This window comes from Pipistrellus hanaki, assembly GCF_964339955.1.
Source record: "Pipistrellus hanaki genome assembly, chromosome: 8".
NCBI lineage: Eukaryota > Metazoa > Chordata > Mammalia > Chiroptera > Vespertilionidae > Pipistrellus > Pipistrellus hanaki.
This window is the reverse complement of record NC_140510.1, coordinates 17,352,202-17,372,725: the sequence shown is the minus strand read 5'-3', so window position 1 is coordinate 17,372,725 and position 20,524 is coordinate 17,352,202. Positions and strand designations below refer to the sequence as shown.

The following is a 20,524-nucleotide window of genomic DNA, read 5'->3' as shown; positions in this document are numbered from 1 at the left end:
CCCAATTTTTAACAATTTGTCCGCTTCCCGCGGCGTTTTAAAAAAGTCCAGATTTTTGCAAAGTTTCAGGACTGTCCCGCCAGAAGCGGGATGTCTGGTCACCTTAGTTAAGTGTCACCCCATACACCAAAATATTGTAGGTTCCATTCCCAGGGGGGGGGACATACCTAGGTTGCAGATTCCACCCCTGGCTGGGGTGACTACAGGAGGCGATTGATCGATGGTTCTGTCTCACATCAATGTTTCTCTCTCTCTTTAAAAATAATGACATAAACTCGGGTGAAGATTAAAAGAACAACAACAAAAGAGCCACTGGGCAGGCTAGAACTTCCTACTGTGCACACACTCCCTTAAGCAAGTCTCTTATTTACTTTTTGATTTAACACATGCCCTGAGAGCCAAATGACTTTCCCCTCTCTCAGGAATTGAACCTGCAACCTTTTGGTGTTATGGGATAATGCTACAACCAACTGAGCCACACTGGCCAGGACCCAACTGACTTCTATTTATTCACAGTGCCAACTGTTTGTTTTAAAACAACACATCTCTCTTTCTTATTTCACAACACAAAAGAACTCACACATTTTATGTATCGTTTGTCTCTAAGGGAAATATGCAGCTCTTAAGCGGTTTATTAAAGGTTTTTCTTTTAGTAACTATGGGGGGAATAAGCAGGGAATAAGAGCTTCCTTTTTTGTCACAAACCTGCTAGCTGGGAAGATGAAAGTGGCATGTGTTCTCATGGGTGTTTATGTTGGAGAAACTCACACTCAGGCTGGCCTATAGCACAGAGCAGGACTGAGGAGGGGTGTAGAATGGGGCCGTGGGGACCATCACGGTGCGACGGAGTAAAAAGGAAAGTCTGTGTCTGGGAGACAATTCTGGGGATCAGCAGTAGAAAGGAAGCCCTGTGGTCCAATGAACTACCCACTTGGTTTTCAAAAATATATACATAGATTTCTCTCTTCTTTCAAAAATAAGTAATAATAATAATAAAGACTTTTCTTCATCCTGAGTTTTGCAGTTAGCAAGCTACATGTCACCATTCTCCGAATTCTCGATGGCTAGATACAGGCCTAAAATGAGTAGGGAGCAAATGCCTACTCATCCTAAATGGGGACTCATCAGAGAAACCTGCCATGACCCACTCAGTGGAGTTAGTCCCCTCTTAGACCTGCCTTCATAAAAGAACTCATCACACACTTATTTATACAACCTCAGACTGTCACTGAGAATAACCACTGTATTTCTTACTTATCTAATCACAGTGCAAGTCACAAAGTAGGATGTCAAAGGCCTATTGAACAAAGGAACCTATGTTAGAGCCTAAGGGTTTCCTAAAAGCCTTGCATGATATTGGCTGAACACACACAAAGGAGGAAGGAAGACAGCCCAATTAGTCAAGTCTCAACTTTCAACTATTATTCAAAGATTGTCTTTTTCTTTTTTTAAACTCAAGAAGCAACTTTGAATATAACCTTTAGGGGATAGAAGCAGGTGTTATTAACTACTAATAAAATAAAAGCTTTTAATAAAAAAGACATTCAGGTCTTCATCCCACCTTATTGAGTGACTTTCACAGCTTCATCCCAGAATAACTCAAAAGAGAATCCTGAGCCCTGACAGTGTGACCCACCTTAAAAGACTCCATGTCTGACAGCAGACAGGCGCTCTGCATGCGTGCCCGGAGGTGAGCCCCTTCCGCGGAGGTGCCCAATTTAGCCAGAACCTCCGACTGCTCCTCTAGCAGGTCTTCTGTCATAGGTGCTGGCTCCTGTGAAGCACAAAAGGACAAAGCTCAGCAATAGCCTTTGTGAGGACAAAGCAGGGCTATAAAAATAGAACAAAGAACAATTATCTCAGCTCTAGTAGTCCCAAGGGATGTATGGAAAAAATTTGAGAGAAATTCACAAGTTTTCTGGAACCTACATAGAAACGTACCAAATTAAAAAGAATAAATATGATTTTCAGGCTGTCTCCAACCCCAACAAATAGGATCATTACGTCCCCCTTGGTGAGAACTGATGGCTACAAGACAGAAATTTGGGTGCACTAAACATTTTTCTGTCTGCTAATGATACAGAAATAACATCCTAATGATATTTTTATGTATGATATCACTAGTTGCTATAAGGTTTTTATTATAAATAATAAGAGAAGAAAATTGATATATATATGAAAATCAAAGGCAAATGAATTCAACCCCAACTAAAAGCCCCCAAATAAATTAAGTTTTATGCTGTAGGAGTTGCTTTGAGAGTTTAGGTTCAAAAGACATTCTAATTACTAATTCCCATAAGAAGTTGTGGATTTTTGTTTTGGGAATCAGAGACATTACATATTTTAGTGGTAAGTCCCTCCCGCTCCCCCCAAAAAGCTAAGGCAAATCTAAAAGGAGGGTACACTGTAGAATCATTAAAAGAGTGACAGAAAACATCTGGAAAATTTCAAAGGGCTTTAGGAAAGTTCTCTAAGAGCTGATTTCATTGAAATATTAAAAACTCAACAATGCAGAAATTAACCAAACAAGCTCTCCTGTTTTGCAGTTAAAGTCAGAAAAAAAACTGAACTTTTCTATCTTACCTAATAATAGAGAAACATGTAAACTGACAATACCTCTGCTATACCCACAGCCAATCAGAGTGAATATGCAAATTAACCCAACAAAGATGGCAGTTAATTTGCATACATACCTGGGTCCCAGGAACCTCCTCGGCACCCTGGTCACTCCCAGCCAGCAACTGGAGGGGCAGGGGTAGGGGGCCTTTCCCAAGCCTAAAGCCTCCGTGGAAGGGGCTGAGCCTGTGATCAGAGGTGGGAGGGAGGAGGGAGCCCCTTCCCAAGCCTAAAGCCTGGGGTGGAGGCTTTAGGCTTGGGCAGGGACTGAGCTTGGGATCAGAGGGAAGGGGAAAATATCAATGGAAACATATCTCAGGTGAGGATAAAAAGAAAAATAAAGAAATGTCATAGCCTATGAAAGACACATCTTGAAAATGCTTAAAGAAAGTTGTTATTTTTTCATGGTGAAGGGACTGGAGTCTGTGTTGATGAAAATACCTTGGTGGCTGTGGTGACTGGCAGTGGCTGCAGCAGTGGGGTGATGGGGCTGGTGTCTCCCCCTGATCAGACTGGTCGCATCCCGCAAAGGGAGGCCAGACTGGAGCTTAGGTCCGCTCCCCTGGAGAGCGGGCCTAAGCCATCAGTAGGACATCCCCTGAGGGCTCCCAGTATGTGAGAGGGGACAGGCTGGGCTGAGGCACCCCTGACTGTGCACCCGGCCCCTAGTTCTTAGATAATAGAGTATGATGTAGAAGTATTTAGAACATTTGTTAATGGATTTCTTCTAGATTTTAGGAGCTGACTATAAACCAGGGTTTCTCAGTCTTAGTACTACTGGCATTTTAGGCTGGGTAACTCTCTGCCATGGGCCTGTCCTATGTATTGCAGGGTGTTCAGCAACATCTCTGGCCTCAACCTACTAGATACAAGTGGTACCACTCCACCTCTTGACAACAAAAAATGTTTCCAGACATTGCCAAATTTCCCTGGGGGCAAAATCACTCCCTGGTTAATTACCACTGTCTTGAGGACAATTACTTTTCACAACTATCTGTCATAAATAAAGTAGAAGCAAGGTAAAGCTATGGCATTCACAGCAACAAACAAAAGAAAATAACATTTTTTTTTGGTATCATCCTAATTTTCTAAACAAATCTAAATGGGTCACTTTCAAACACTGCAGACGAGAATATAACATTGTTGGCTTCCCAGACAACAATTTGGCAACCAATACATGGCAAGCACTTATGATCATGTCCTTTGATCCAATAATTCCAGTTCCAGTTCTAGTAATATCACTGCAGCACTATTTATAAAGTATAAAAAGTGGAGAGAATATGGATATACAGTAAGAGGGAAATGATTTGATAGAGGAAAAATGGAAAGGAACTGCTCTAATCGTGATTATCTCTGGATTATAAAATTATGAAGGTTTTTTTCCCTCTACAATGAACATGCAAGACTTAAAGTTTCTCACTGATCCTGAGGGTTGAGTAGTAATTGGAAAGCAGTATGACAGTGGGGTTCAGAGTCTGCGCTTCTATATGAATCCCAGCTCTATGACCTTGGACCATCACTCAAGTATTCAGTATCATACTGCTGTGAAGAAGAAATCCTGGCACATGCTTAAAAATGCTACCACAATCTAAAACACTGAGATACTACTTTTGCCTACTGTATGAGCAAATATTTGGATGTGTCAATTATTTAAGTAAAATATGAATAAATTAATTCAAGGACAAGAACCTTACTGTCTACTAATTTATATTCTCTTCAACAATGTATAATACTTTTAGCTTATTCCACATAATCCCTTAGTTTGCTACTAAATTCCTCAAGACTAGAACAGTGGTTGGCTTACAGTAGGTATTCAATACATAATTATGGGTGGAAAAAAGTGATAAAGGAAAGTTGGAGAGAAAATTATATTCCCTTACTCCTATATTTACTATTGACAGGAGTGTAAGATAGAGGAAGCCTTTATGTAGAGGAATTTTATAACATAATGCTGTTTATCTAGCAATTCCATTTCTCAATTTCTTCCCCAGGGAAACACTCAGATGTAAACACAAAGAACTATAAGAATTTATAATGTAACACTGTAATAACAAAAACTTGCAAATAACATATATTATGCATAAAGAGAAAAATGTCTAAATAAACTGTGGTTCTCCCATTCCATATAATATTATATAGCAACTAAAAAAAAACTAAAGAAACAAAATATATCTACATGTAATGACATAGAAAGACCTTCATAACATATTAGGTTAAACAAAAAATTATACACTAATACACATTATTTTTTTAAAAAAATCCACAAAATTATGTATCATGTACATATACATATGTATATCAATGTATAGACTAAGAGTAAAATTTATAACCCAAACTAGTAATAGTGGTATTCCTAGAAGTATCTAGGAATAAGAATTGAATTATGGATGGTGGCTTTCACATTTTCTAAATTGAGTTTTTCACAAAACATATTCAGATATTACTCAAGTAAAAATAATGCAACAGCCTGGCCAATATGGCTCAGTTGGTTGAGTGTTGACCTCTGCACTGAAAGGTTGCTGGTTCAATTCTGGTCATGGCACATACTCCGGCAAGGATTTGATCCCTGGTCGGGGTGTATGTCGGAGGCGAACAATTGATGTTTCTCTTTCACATAGATGTTTTTCTCTCTCTCTCCTTAAAACAGAAATCAATAAAAAGATAATTTAAAACAACTCAACAAAAACTATTATTCTTCCTTAGGTGTTGAGTTGTTGCTGTTCTACTTACTAATGGTGTAAAATGGCTCAAATTAAAGGATTCCTACTTTCTTTCCCCTCCATATTTTGGATTGTTGGTGTGTTTTTTTAAACACCTGAGTACTCACTATTCAGTTTAAGAAATAATATATCACCTTATACAATATGAGCTACTATCTATTTAAATTTCAAAACATTTCTCAATTTGAGAAATAGTAGACCCAAAAGCACCAATAGTTTATTATTTAGATTTCACATCTTAGATCTCTGAACATAGGCTGTTTAAAGAATTGCCCCTATCCAAAGCAATCGTCTATTAGAATGAAGTTATATAAACAACAGAGGAATTTTTAAAAATTAAAATTTAATGTGCCAGTCCATGCCCTACCTGGGTTACAGGAATGTAGAGAGGCTCTCCATTTTGCAGCAGTGTAAGTTTCCCGTGCTGGTTGAGTCGTCCTTCTGGCTTTAAATTTGCCATCTCCTTAAGTCCTCCTTTTTTGCCACTCTCTGGTCCATTTCCCTTAAATTCTTCAGTATCACTTAAGCATTCAAAAAATTCTTCCTCGCTATCACTCCAAGAATCCCAAGATTTTCCCACCTCTCCCTTTTCCTTGTCCATATCTTTTAGATTATCTGGCCCCAGCTGGTCTCCAGATCTTCCAGCATCCCTTGGATATGTATTAGTCACATTATCTGAAATACTTGTCTTCCTCTTCTCATCACGTGCCTTCTTTCTTTCAATACAGCAATTTAACATCTTAAGAAAACAGACATATATATATTTGAATTCGTTACAGTAAAATAAAAATCAACCCACTGCTTGAATATTTAATTTTCATTCTCCACCCTTCCCCTACAACTTGTTGTGAATGACAACAGCACAAAAAGAATGGCCTATAATCAGAAGTAAGCTCCAACTGACTCAAGATCACATTAAACACTGTCACTGAAAGATCTTTACCTGCAGTTTCTGATGTAGTAAACAGCATCTTAGATCTGGGGGGCCACTTGCTAATCTATCAAATAAAGCAATGAGAAAACAAAGGTTAGTTTTAGTGAAATTGCTTCAGATATACACAGTTTTTATACTTCCACAAATTTTAGCCATATTGATAAGAAATTAAAACTAGAGCTATATAAGGAAGATAACTGAGATGGGGCAAATAAGATTAAAAGATCAGAATTTTTTTAACCTCCTAGTATACAAATCACCAATAGCAAGTATAACAGATATTTCAAAGCTTAAGAGTAAAGTAGTGATAGCACTCAAGCTAATAGAAACTTAGAATAAAAATCTCTAAATCCACCCCAGGAAGTAGCTGGCATACCATATTTCATACTACCCAAAACAGATTAGACGATCTTTTTAGTTCTCTATTACTATAGTGAATTCTCAATATAAAACAACCAATCTCCACTTCTCTTTTGTCTGGATTGCCTCTAATTCTAAACCACTAAGTCTCCAGTAATCAGCTAAGGATAAACTGGCAAATGACATAGAGTAAAAACATTTTTGGATTAGTCACCATTTTATATAACTTATATCATGAGGAGGATCCAAGATGGCTGCTCGGGTATACACCTAGCCGCAGCAGCTCACAACAATTTCAAGGGAATACAACTAAAATGTAGAGTGGACATTGCCCAGAGCTACAGGTAGTCGACTGACTGAAAACTCTACAATAGGAAGGAGGGAGAAAACCAGAAGGAAAATCAGAGGAGCTGAAAAAAAGCCTAAGGTACGGAGACATGCTGCACGCTCGCACGCACGCGCGCGCGGAGAGGTCGCAGCCGGAGAGGAGGAGAGGGCTGGGTGCTGCCTGGCGTTCCCTAGCAGGAAGGAAATAGAACCCCCAGCCTGGGCTGAACCCCCGAACCGGCAGCGCTGAGCCCCAAGTTATGTGCCAGACCCTGGGGACCCAGGCTCCGGCAGGGGGAGACAATCCCGGGGGACGGCGAAATGCGGGGCCCCGGAGTCGCGCGCACATGGCGCGCAGAGGACTGAATGTTGACTCTGATGCTGGATTACCCTAGCCAGAAGAAACAAAGCCTCCGGTGGCAGCTCTGAGCCTCAGTCCAGACCGCCCAGAACTCCAGGTCTGGGCCAGTCCCTGGGGACCCAGGCTCGGGCAGGGGGAGACGGAGCTGTGAGGTGGAGTCCTGGGAGCGCGGCCAAAGGCCGAGCCCCCGGAGTCGCGCACACTGTGCGCAGAGGACAGTCTGTTGACTCTGATCCTGGACTCCCCTAGTGGGAGGGAGAAAGAAAGCTCCAGACTGGAGGAACGCCACGAGGAGCAGGAGCCCCTGCCGGACACCAGCCAGCCGGGCGCCAGCAAGGAGCCGGGCGACGGGGCCCCCAGTGGGGGGGGTGCCCCTGAGCCTTTGACTGCTGAGTGCTGGCAACGGAGCCAAGGATGGGGGCTGCTTCCTGGGCGGCGCCGACCCCGGCAACAGGCTGGAGCAGCGTGGGAGCCTGTGGAGAACAAAGGGGTGCCACAGGCCAACCTGCTGAGCTCCCAGGACAAGGAGGAAGAAACCAAAGAAGTTCTCAATGTGAAGAAATCAAGTGAGAGCAAATGATAGTAAAATTACTTAAGAAAGAATACAAAGAAGATCTTGAAAAATCAAAGACTAAGTCAGAACTCAACGCACCAGCCAACATTGCAACATAAATGCGTTTTGTTTTTTTAAAAAAAAAGAAAAAAAAAAATAGAAAAAAGGGACAGAATGTTGGAACAGCGGCGACCAGGCCTAGAGTGGCCAGGCACAAGGCAGTGGCAGCTGGGCCCGGAGCAGCAGTGGCCAGGCCCCAGAGCAGCAGCAGCCAGAACAAGAGCATCAACAGCCAGCACTGGAGCAGCCAGACCTGGGGCAGTGGCAGCCAGGCCTGAGGCAGAGGCGGCCAAGCCCAGGGTGGCCAGTCCAGGAACACCCAGACACGGAGTGGCTGGGCCCGGAGAAGCCCGGTCCAGAGCAGCCGGGTTGGGAGCAGCCAGGCCCAGAACAGCAGTAGCCAAGCACGGAGCATCCAGGCTGGGAGCGGCCAGGCTCGGAGCAGCCGGGTCGGGTGCGGCCAGGCCCGGAGCAGCGGCGGCCAGGCTGGGAGCTGCCAGGCCCGGAGCAGCTGGGTCTGGTGTGGCCAGGCCTGGAGCAGCGGCTGCCAGGCTAGGAGCGGCCAGGCCCGGAGTAGCAGCTGCCAGGCTGGGAGCAGCCAGGTCCGGAGCAGCCGGGTCTGGTGTGGCCAGGCCCGGAGCAGCGGCTGCCAGGCTGGGAGCGGCCAGGCCCAGAGCAACAGCTGCCAGGCTGGGAGCGGCCAGGCCCAGAGCAGCCGGGTCTGGTGCGGCCAGGCCCGGAGCAGCGACTGCCAGGCTGGGAGCGGCCAGGCCCGGAGCAGCCGGGTCTGGTGCCGCCAGGCCCGGAGCAGCAGCTGCCAGGCTGGGAGCGGCCAGGCCCGGAGCAGCCGGGTCTGGTGCGGCCAGGCCAGGAGCAGCGGCTTCCAGGCTGGGAGCGGCCAGGCCCGGAGCAGCAGCTGCCAGGCTGGGAGCGGCCAGGCCCGGAGCAGCCGGGTCTGGTGTGGCCAGGCCAGGAGCAGCGGCTGCCAGGCTGGAAGCAGCCAGGCCCGGAGCAGCCGGGCCTCGTGCGGCCAGGCCCGGAGCAGCGGCTGCCAGGCTGGGAGCGGCCAGGCCCGGAGCAGCCGGGTCTGGTGCGGCCAGGCCAGGAGCAGCGGCTGCCAGGCTGGGAGCAGCCAGGCCCAGAGCAGCAGCTGCCAGGCTGGGAGCGGCCAGGCCCGGAGCAGCCGGGTCTGGTACGGCCAGGCCCGGAGCAGCGACTGCCAGGCTGGGAGCGGCCAGGCCCGGAGCAGCCGGGTCTGGTGCTGCCAGGCCCGGAGCAGCAGCTGCCAGGCTGGGAGCGGCCAGGCCCGGAGCAGCAGCTGCCAGGCTGGGAGCGGCCAGGCCCGGAGCAGCCGGGTCTGGTGCGGCCAGGCCAGGAGCAGTGGCTGCCAGGCTGGGAGCGGCCAGGCCCGGAGCAGCGGCTGACAGGCTGGGAGCGGCCAGGCCCGGAGCGGCCGGGACCGGAGCAACCGGTCCCAGAGCAGCCGGGTCGGGTGCGGCCAGGCCTGTAGCAGCAACAGCCAAGTCCAGAGCAACTAGGTCGGGAGCGGCAGTGACCAGACCCGGAGCAGCTGGTTGTGGAACGAACCAGAGCAACAGAGGCCAGGCCCGGAGCAGCCAGGCCCGAAACAGCTCGCTCTTCGCCTGTACCTGCCCACGGCTGCCTCTCAGACATGGCTGGAAACTTTTGAGGGAACTTGAGGGTCTGCTGAATCAAGTGATGAAGGCTTAGATCTGGATGTGTTGAGTTAGTATAGCGCTGGGGTGTTGATCTGTGAGTGCCTTGGGTGGGGCCTGGATGAGGCTGGTTGACCTATTTGAAAATGTCTTTTGTGTGAAGTGTATCATTGGGCATGTGGAGGTATTATTGATATGAGAAAATGCTAAGCAACAGATTTACTATCTGAAAAGGGATTTACTATCGGGGAAAGGGAGGGAGGAAGAGACTGAACATAAACTGTGCACCTATGGATGAGGACAATGGGGGATGGGGAGGGGGCAGAGGGTGGGGTGGGAACCTGGTGGAGGGGGGAAGAAATGAGGAACCTTTGTAATAATATGAACAATAAAGATTGATTTAAAAAAAAAAAAAAAAAAAAAAAAAAAAAAAAACTTATATCATGAGTCTCCTCCCTTAGAAAGGATAGATTCGCAGTAATCAACATTTATGCTAATTAAACTCTCCTCTGTAATTAAGTGAAATGTCAATATAAATTATACAAAAATTCACAGGTAATGTTTAATATCTGAGCTTATGAACTTTAGATGTTTTCTCTCCAAATATAAAAAATATGTTTACAACATGTAATTTAGAAAATGCCCAAATGTATTGTAGAAAGAACAAAGTAAAAATATAATTTCACACTGGGAAAACTACTCTTGACATTTGGCTGTATTTCTTTCCATTTAGTTTGCTGTACAGTATTACATAAACATCAGCATAATTGAAAATGCTCAATATATGCAATACTATATTCTACTTTACTACAAATATTAGGATCATTTTCAATGTTATTAGAGATTCTTGAGGAAAAACTTGTAATGGGTCTTTAACTTTCCATTGTAGAGATATGTAATAATTTACTTAACCATTCTTTAATATTTGGCACTTAGGTTGTTTCAACCTTTTTCTCCCCTACTAAAGGCCAGGTGCATGAAAATTATATATGCACTGGAAGCGGGGGGCCCTCAGCCCAGCCTGCCCCCCTCTCACAGTCCAGGAGCTCTTGGGGGTGGGGGTTCGGAGGGGAGATGACCTGCAGTCAGGGGAAGGCGATGCACCATCACACCTCTGCTGCTGCCACTGCCAGCAACACAAGCCTCAGCCAGCCCTGGTTACCTGAGCCTGGCAGCCCTGGGCGGCAGGGCAGTTGCCATCTGATGCATGCCTGCACCTTGGGCCGGCCCTGGGCAGCTGGCAGCTGCCACCCAAAGCTTGCCTGCGCCTCGGGCCAGCCCTAAGCGGTTGGGCAGCTGCCATTGAGGCTTGTGTGCACCTCAGGCTTTGGCTGGACAGTCATTTGAGGTTTTCCTGTGCCTCAGGCTGGCCATGGACAGCTGTGGGGATGAAGGGACTGGGGGACTCTGGAGGCAGGTGTGCAGAGCGGCTAGACCTGTCTGGAGATGAGCCCGGCCTTGCCCCGTGCCTGGCACCCCAGCAGGGCTAAGGAGACTGGGTGCCACCATCTTGTGGCTGTGGGCACCACCATATTTGAGGGTGGGCCAGTCAATTAGCATATTTCCTCCTTATTGGCTGTGGGCACCACCACCTTTGTGGCATATTCCCTCTTTATTAGATAGGATTTTAAATATGCTGCAGTGAACACCTCTGAACATAAACATGTCCAAAGTTTCTTACCATTTTCTTAGGGTAGAATTCCTAGATGAGAATTAATGGTTCAAAAGTCAAATGCTGCCAACAAACACCTGTCCATATAACTAGATATTGAAATTATTACCCTGGTATCAGATAGTCATTTTCCCATCTGAAACGCATTTCAAGAACAAATTCCTGCCAGAGGTGTGCCACTCCTTTCAATCCTCCATGGTAGAAATTGATCATACAAAGACACAAAGCCAATTTGTATGTTAAACTGTCAGATGGTGCAGATTTGAACTGATTGTAGAGATTCTAAATTAAACAAAATAGAAACAAAGCAAAACTTGTTAACAACATATTTATATGCATATTCAAAAACTGTGTGGGTGAAGATTTTAATACTAAAATTAAATCTATCCTACCAAAACTAGTTTTTTATCAATGTTTAATACATTATTGCCTAAACTGTTCTTAGGCAGTTACATGTTTTTAAGATTTCTACAAGGATCAAAAAAGTGAAGCTGTAATTTAATGATGCAAAAGTTAAAGTTTCAGTGTCTTCTGTAGAATCTTCAAGATGTACTCAAATTTTTATGTTACTTTTAAAAACTCTGTACTTAAAAATAGTACACACTTGTCAAAACCAAAAATAGAAGATAAACTCAGAACAGTGCAAACTGAAAATGTAAAACTCTTGCCTCTTCTCCTCACTTTATGAAATCTATTTAACAATAACTGTTCTAACAGACTAATATCTCTCTATATCTGTCATTTAAACTCTCATTTATCAATTTATCAGACCTAGATAAGGAAAACAAAAAATTTACTTTATTTACATATTTTGCAATATTAATGAGTTTTTTACTCACTTCCGTGTTTGAAATACAGGAACCAATCTGTTGCAAAACCTATCTTATTATTTACAAAAAGTCTAAAATGAGGGAAATCCCACAATCATCACAGTATTTTATGTTACTTTTTCCCATTGTTATCAGAAAAGTTCTTGCTACTCAAAATACATCAATGTTCTATTGCAGATCATTTTCTAAGTGGAGGTCAAGATGGCCCGTCATGTTTTCCTAAGGTGATGTTTAAAATAAAAAGGTCCTTATTCTACTAATCTAGAAATATAGCAAATCCTTAGAAATTTGATGCATTTTGATCACTGGACTTACATATTCTTCACTTTCTGATGAAGGATTGTTGTCCATTGAAGAAGTTCCCTCTAATGGCTTCTCAGAAGCAGCATCAGGGAATAAGAACTAAGGGAGAAAGGAAAGAATCACAATGTTGAACAAATTTCCTAATTTGTTCATTTTTGCTACTCATATAGGAACTAGTTGACTTATTAATGATTATGCTGTTAAAACAGTGAAAATGCTCTTATTGTACTGGCCAGTTGGTTCTTCATTATCTCAAAATGAAGATAGTTTTAGTGACTAGCCAATTTTAGGAATCAGAGGCTTTTCTTAATAGTAACTACCTGGTTCTGTAAACTAAACAGAATGCAAAGCCAAAATTTCTTCACTATGATTGCAGGTTCATCCAAGGTCATTAAAGTTTTAAGAAAGTGCTAATATTATAAAAAAGACAAAGTTATAAGAGAAAAAAATTTAAATGCCCATATATTCACGAGAGTCAGTTATTATATTATCTATAGGTTTTCATATATGAAATAATCCTATCTAATAAAAGGGTAACATGCAAATTAACCATCACTCCATTACAAAGATGGTGGCATCCATAGCAACAGGAAGGTGGTGCCCAGTTCTCTCAGCCCCATGGGAGTCCCCCAGTCTCCTGGGGCGGGGGAAGGAAAGTGACTGCTGAGAGCAGGCCGCGAGAGTGTCCTGGCAGAATGCTTGCTTTGTTCCATGGACCGAGGCAAGTGTTCTGCACCCAACCACGGATGGGCCTCTGGGCCTCGGAGAGCCTCTGGGCAGCGGGCACTGAGCAGCCAGGCCCTGCAGAGAGCTAAGGGCGCATGGGTTTGTGCACAGTGTTACTACTAAAAGTATGATATTTAAGACACAGAACTTCATTTTATGCGATTCTCCTAAAAAGTAAGAAGCAGTCTGAACCTATAATGATCAGTGTTATCTTTCAACATGGTCTTTGTTTATGTGTCTGTGTGTAGGATTAAAAAAGAAAAATGTAGTGCATATGATAAGTGAGCTATATTACTGGAATAACATCTCTAAGAATACATTCTTAAGAAGGGGCCTTCTCTACAGAAATTTACTTTGTCCCTTTTTTTTTTTTTTTTTTTTTAAATCACTGTTTCTCCCAAGTGCTTTGTGGTACTGTTGATTTTTAAGTCCTTTTATTATGCATACTTTGCCACATATTATAGAACATACTCAACAGATTTTAGAAATAGTTCCTCTATTTCTTTTTTTTTTTTTTTTAATATATTTTATTGAATTTTTACAGAGAGGAAGGGAGAGGGATAGAGAGCTAGAAACGTCGACGAGAGAGAATCATCGACCAGCTGCATCCTGTACACCCCCTACCGGGGATGTGCCCGCAACCAATGTACATGCCCTTGACCGGAAATGAACCCTGGACCTTTCAGTCCGCAGGCCGACGCTCTATCCACTGAGCCAAACCGGTTTTGGCATTTTTATTTTTATTTTTTTTTAAATATTTCTAAAATCTATTGAGTATGTTCTATAATATGTGGCAAACCCAACTAACTCGGCACATTTACAAACAATATCCTATTCTCATATCACTGTGTGAGCTAAGTAACACTGCCCATGTCTTAGAGACATAGAAGCTGAAAATCTGGCCAATAGCCTTGTTCAGATTAATACAGTGATAAGATTAACATGAAGTTTATAAGACCAGTTTTCTTTTCATTGTACTACTCTGGAAGGTTTTCACAAGACTGTCTTAATACACAAATTGCCAGACATATGATTATAACTACAATTACAGTTAAGAATATGTACCAAAGGCATATTTTATGCCAGGCAAAGTAACAGAAGGTCCTTTAACGCTCACAACAACTTCACAAGGGTTTTTTTGTTTTTGTTTTTTTTAATATATTTTATTGATCCTTTTACAGAGAGGAAAGGAGAGAGATAGAGAGCTAGAATGTCGATGAGAGAGAAACATCGATCAGCTGCCTCTTGCACACCCCCTACCGGGGTTGTGCCCGCAATCAACGTACATACCCCTGACCGGAATCGAACCTGGGACCTCTCAGTCCGCAGACGGACGCTCCACCACTGAGCCAAACCGGTTTCGGCTTCACAAGGTTTTATCAGCCTCATTTACAGGTGAGAAAACTGAAGTCAAATGGGTGTTCAAATCACAAAGTCAGGCTCCCAGGCTGGGCTTGTTCCACCACACTACACCTAGGAGACACCCAGGCCTCTTACTATTCACTGTAACATAAGCTTTCTCTGTGAGAGAAAGTAGATGGAGTCCAAGTGTTGCTCTGTGTGAAGCCTTCTTTGACTGCCTCTGCCCAGAGACAGAGGCCTCCCTGCTGTGCTCTCACAGCCCCTCTGCCAGACTTCTCAAATGGAACACGTATTGTAACTATTGTTTACTTTCCTTTTTCCCAGACACCAGTGAAAACTCTGAATGTAGGGACTTTGTTTTACTCATTTTATATTCCCAATCCAGTGCCTGCCACACAGAAAGGACTGAAGATATAATGAATAAATGCATATGCATATAGACATAATAATATAAAGACATTAGTGCTTACCAAGAGAATAGTGTTGAGGACATCATTATTCAGTGGTGACTCTTCTACCCCTCTGTGTTTTTTTATTTTCTTCTTTGCAGTATGTACCATATTTGAAACTGATAATTTATGAATTGGAACCGGTGCTGGCTCTGTCAACTTTGACAAGGCGTGAGTTATATCAGCAATTTCTAGAAGAATAGAAATGAATACAAATTATATCACCAACCTTAGCAGATCAAAGTGATGAGTAAACCGAAGACTGCATAAAATATTTCAGTCACTCCTTTTCCTAGTGTCACATGGTCTCAGAATTATAAAATTTTAATACTCATGTTTACCTCCATATGCATGTAGATTGACAAAGTTACTTCTCCCCAGGAGACTTCAAAAATAAACCTCTAAAATCCTGCTTTTTAAAATATCTCACATTCTTGGTTGAAAGAGCTTATTAAATGCACTTAGTGCTTTAAGCTCGGGGTTTATAGTATAACCTTGAGAGAAATGGCAGCTATCTAGTCCAGCAACACTTCGTTTTCCAACTTAATTCAAATAAGAAAATAGATAAATAGTTGCTAGAAACATGCCCAAGAAAAGGGGTTTCACATTTGAAAATAACTTAAAAAAAAAGTAGGTCACCTCTCCCTTCTTCCTCAAATGTGGATCGTCCAAGAATCTCATCAGTTGATTCCTTCCGACGGCAAACTTTAAAAAATTCAGTGACAAAATCACCTAAAGAGAAAAAAAAATGTTACTAATTTTTGACACTTAACAAAGAAATCAGTCCTATAAGTTAAAGTACATGCCTTTTCACAAAGCTATTAACTAAGATATAGAAAAAAAATTTCAAAACACATTCAGTATTTACAACTCAAGACAAAAATTAATCCTATTTCAAAGGAAACCTGGCTCTTCCTTATTCTCCATATCCCAGAATAGTAAATTTTTTCCTTAGAATTCCTCCTAGAATAAAAGGAAATAAACTGCACCTAGTAATATTAAGCCCTTGCTCTGTGCCTGAATAAGACTAAAAGTATCTATTCTCAGTAAGCTGTACTAGTAACAAGAATAACAAGACTATTACCCTATGAATACAGTGGTCTTTTTTTTTTTTAATTGAGTTTTTACAGAGAGAAAGGGAAAAGAATAAAGGGTTAGAATGATGAGAGAGAATCATCAATCAGCTGCCTCCTGCAAAGCCCCTCCTGGGGATGTGCCACAACCAAGGTACATGCCCTTGACCAAAATCAAACCTGGGACCTTTCAGTCCGCAAGGCAACTGAGCCAAACCAGTTTTGACTACAGTGGTCTTTGTTCCCTAACTGCCACCCTATTGGAGTTTGAAATCCACTAAAAAAAATTTTTTTTTAAATTGAAAAGACTTAAATAGCCCTAGCTGGTCTGGCTCAGTGGATAGTGTGTTGGTCTGCAGACTAGAATCCCGGGTTTGATTCCAGTCAAAGGCACATGACCCTGGGTTGCGGGCTCAATCCCCAGTAGGGGGCATGCAGGAGACAGCTAATTGGTGATTCTCTCTCATCAGTGATGTTTCTATCTCTCTCTCCATCTCTTTTCCTCTCTGAAATCAATACAAATATATTTTTAAAAAAGACTTAAATGTAAAGCATGAAACCATAAAGTCTTAGGAGATAATATAGGCAGTAAAATTTCAAATATCTGACATAGCAGAATTTTTGCTGATATATCTCCTAAGGAGACAATAAACTAATGGGACTCTCAAAATAAAAGCTTCTGCAAAGCAAAAGAAACCAACCTCAAAATGAAGAGGGAACCCACTATATGGGAGAACATATTTGCCAGTGATACATCTGGTAAGGGGTTAAAATCCAAAATATATAAATAACTCATACAACTCAACAAAAGCAAGATGAATAATCCAATTAAAAAATGGGCAGAAGACCTAAATAAACATTTCTTCAAAGAGGACATACAAATGGTCAAGAAGCAAATGAAAAAATGCTCAAAGTCATTAGTCATCAGAGTAATGCAAATTAATTAAAATGAGATGTAACCTCACACCTGTCAGAATGGCTATCATCAAAAAAATCAACAAACAAGTGCTAGCAAATTGTGGAGAAAGAGAACCCTTGAACACTGCTAGTGGAAATGCAAACTGTTGCAGCCACTGTGCAAAAGAGTATGGAGTTTCCTCAAAAATTTAAAATTGGAACTTCTGTTTGACCTAGTGATCCCACTTGTGGGAATATATCTTAAAAAACCTGAAACACCAATCAGAAAGAATATATGCACACCTATGTTCATAGAAGCATTATTTACAATAGCTAAGATTTGGAAACAGCCCATCAGTTGATGAATGGATAAAAAAAGCTGTGGGACATTTACACAATGGAATACTATGCAGCTATAAAAAATGGATGTCTTACCCTTCGGGACAGCATATTATGCTAAGTGAAATAAGCCAATCTGAGAAAGACAAATATCACATGATCTCACTTATTTGTGGAATCTAATGAACAAAATGATTTGATCAACAAAATAAGACCAGAAGCATGGAAGCATAGAACAGAATGATATAACTTGATGTTATGGGGGACAAGAAGAAATAAGCCAAAGAACTTATCCTATATAATAAAGAGGTGATATGCAAATTGACCCTCATGCCCTCATGTCACAAGATGGCCGCCCCCACAATGTCCCAAGCTGGCTGGCAGGGGAGGGCAGTTGGGGGTGATCAGGCTGGCACAGGGGCAGTTAGGTGTCAACCATGCTGGCAGGGGAGTGATTAGGTGTCCATCAGAGTGGCAGGGGAGTGGTCAGGGTAAACAGGCTGGCAGGGGAGTGGTTAGGGGCAATCAGGCAGCCAGGCAGGTGAGTGGTTAGGAGCCAGCAGTCCCGGATTGTGAGAGGGATGTCCAACTGCTGGTTTAGGCCTGATCCCGGCAGTCGACATCCCCCAAAGGATTCCAGATTAGAGAGGGTACAGTTTGGGCTGAGGGACAACTCCCCAGTGCACAGATTTCATGCACCAGTGAACATGAGCAATAGGGTGTGAAGACCGGGGGGCGGGGGGTTAGTAGGGGCTAGCATCGTAAAATCAATGTTCTTCTCATGATATGCCACAGGTTGGGAGGCATATCAAAAGGCAAAAAGGGCTCCAATAACTAGAGTGGAAGATGCAGACTATGCCAGAGGAGGAAAAACAGGAAGTGACATAAATGCATTTTAAGACTAAAACTCAGATCATGAGAAAATATCAGATAATTCTGAGGTGTAACTTGTTAAACTAAAATACTCTATTAGTGCTATTCAAGAATAACTATAAGGATTCACTACTGTTAGCAAATATTTTTAAAAATTTATACATATATGTGCGTGTGTGTGTGTGTGTGTGTGTATATATATATATATATATATGTGTGTGTGTGTGGAGAGAGAGAGAGAGAGGGAGAGGGAGGGAGGGAGAGAGAGAGAGAGAGAGAGAGAGAGAGAGAGAGAAAGAGAGAGAGAGAGAGAGGGAGGGAGAGAGAGAGAGAGAGAGAAATCGTTTGCCCCCTGTCCCACCAGACACGCCCCAGAGCCAGGGATGGAACCTGCAATCCAGGTATGTGCCTGACAAGGAACTGAACCCACTACCTGTTGGTATATGAGATAATTCAGCAGATCTACAAAGCACTTCTACAAATGTAAAAAATGTAAAATAAAAATAAAAATATTTTTTGGACAGATAAAATAAAGTATAAAGAATGAGTTCAGTGTTCCTAATCTGGAAGACAGGAAGACTGGTGGTATTTCAGGAAAGGAAGATAATACATCTTACCTAGCAAACACTGAGGATTATCAGCTTTTCGAACTCTAACAGACCAATGGGGAGCCTGAACAGGATCCAAATCACTAAAATGTAAAACAATAAACATAAGATCCTAATTATGATCATCTGTAATACTCATGAATTTATCAAAAATGCAGTCTAATAAAATCATACACTGAAAAATAAGCTATTATGTTTTACTTCCCTTAAACTTACTATTATTCTGATACATTAGGTCATTTGGATGAGTTTTAAAAAATCTTAAGAAATCAAAGTGCTTGGACAAAATAGAACAAATGGAAATACCAAAAAGTTTTTAAAAAGTGGTCAATGTACACTGATAATCTAATGAAATCACATTAGGAAATATAAAAAAGGAATGAGAAATAAGCAAATATGCATTTTAAAAAGATATATCATCATTCAAATAGCAAATCATTTTTTACATCTGAAACTAATACAATGTTATGTCAATTATAACTAAATTATTAAAAAAAGATATAGCCCAAAATACTAACTGGTCGTTTTTTAAGTAATGGGATTCTAGGTAGTGTTTATTTTTTTTCTTTATATCCATCTTAATTACCTGATTAAGAAAGCTCATGTTATTTTCACCAGCAGCAAATACAACACATTTGTTTTAATTATGAAAAGAAAAAGTGTCCTATTTCTCCTGTTTTGCATCAGGAATAAGAGGGTACTAAAACTGTGTTCCTCTTTCTCCACATTTTTCCTAGATAGATAATGTTTACTGTAATTTTCAAGTCATTTTTATTGGTAAGGAGTATATGACATGGATGTTATTTATGACATTTAAAGATCAAATATTGTTTCCACACTTTCTGATGATCATCATCTCTTAAAAGCACTTTATGAAATGCTTCTAATCAGCTAAGAAAAGTTTAACAGAATTATGTACTAAATCCCACACTGATTAGATATATCTTTGCTAGAACCAAGTAAGACTGAAACTGTTCATTATATCTGAGCTAAGGATCACATCCCCAAAGTCAGTAGCTTAAAAACACGTCTTTAATACATATTCATCAGTCTTAAGAGTGATATTTTAAAAATAGAAAAATCAACCTTATCAGGAACTGATATAAAGAAAACTGCTAATCATTAGCAGTTAATTTATTCTACTGAAATGTTCTGAGTCTCAATGCATAACTCTTAACATACTTACGAATAAACATCATTATCCACAATGATACCTTCAGTCAGGTGAGGCCATGTAGTTGCTAAGTGGAGTTCACTAAAAATAAACAAAACATAAAATGTATCCAAAAGCTTTAATGTGTGTGCATATATATAACAGCCAAAAAGTGTAAATAATCTAAATGTCTATCAGCTGATGGATAAAGAAAATGTGGTATATCCACACAATGGCATATTATACAGCTATGAAAAACAATGAAGCAGTGATTCATGTTATAATATGGATCAGTGCACGGAAATTCGTGCACTGGGGGGAGGGTCCCTCAACCCGGCCTGCGCCTTCTCATGAGCCCCCAGGGAATGTCCTACTGACAACTTATGTAGTAAACACTACCTGGTGTTTACTTATGTAGTAAACACTACGCAGTCTGGCCTCCTACTGTGCGAAGTGACTGGGTGGGGAGTGCAGCCCCCCCCCATCCCCCTTGACCGGAACTGAACCCAGGACCCTTCAGTCCGTAGGCCCATGTTCTATCCATTGAGCCAAACCAGTTAGGGCTCTACTTTCTTTCTGATATATTTTAGGTAGAGAGTGACTATTTGAACAGACCCAGTTAAAAACCCCAA

At 42.0% G+C, this 20,524-nt stretch overlaps 1 protein-coding gene across 2 annotated transcripts in view; it reads right to left on the bottom strand.

Annotated features, from left to right (window-relative positions):
* The window catches only part of RAB3GAP1 (RAB3 GTPase activating protein catalytic subunit 1), a 69,487-nt gene that overhangs the window by 13,991 nt on the left and 34,972 nt on the right, over positions 1 to 20,524 (bottom strand). For both annotated transcript variants that reach the window (XM_084892254.1, XM_084892255.1), the window contains exons 10-18: positions 19,926 to 19,994; positions 18,749 to 18,822; positions 15,589 to 15,681; positions 14,971 to 15,140; positions 12,425 to 12,511; positions 11,389 to 11,561; positions 6,280 to 6,334; positions 5,704 to 6,075; positions 1,637 to 1,774 (exon numbers count right to left, since the gene is read on the bottom strand). In XM_084892254.1, the coding sequence (XP_084748380.1) occupies positions 1,637 to 1,774; positions 5,704 to 6,075; positions 6,280 to 6,334; positions 11,389 to 11,561; positions 12,425 to 12,511; positions 14,971 to 15,140; positions 15,589 to 15,681; positions 18,749 to 18,822; positions 19,926 to 19,994 (1,231 nt within the window). The remainder of the gene's footprint in view (positions 1 to 1,636; positions 1,775 to 5,703; positions 6,076 to 6,279; positions 6,335 to 11,388; positions 11,562 to 12,424; positions 12,512 to 14,970; positions 15,141 to 15,588; positions 15,682 to 18,748; positions 18,823 to 19,925; positions 19,995 to 20,524) is intronic.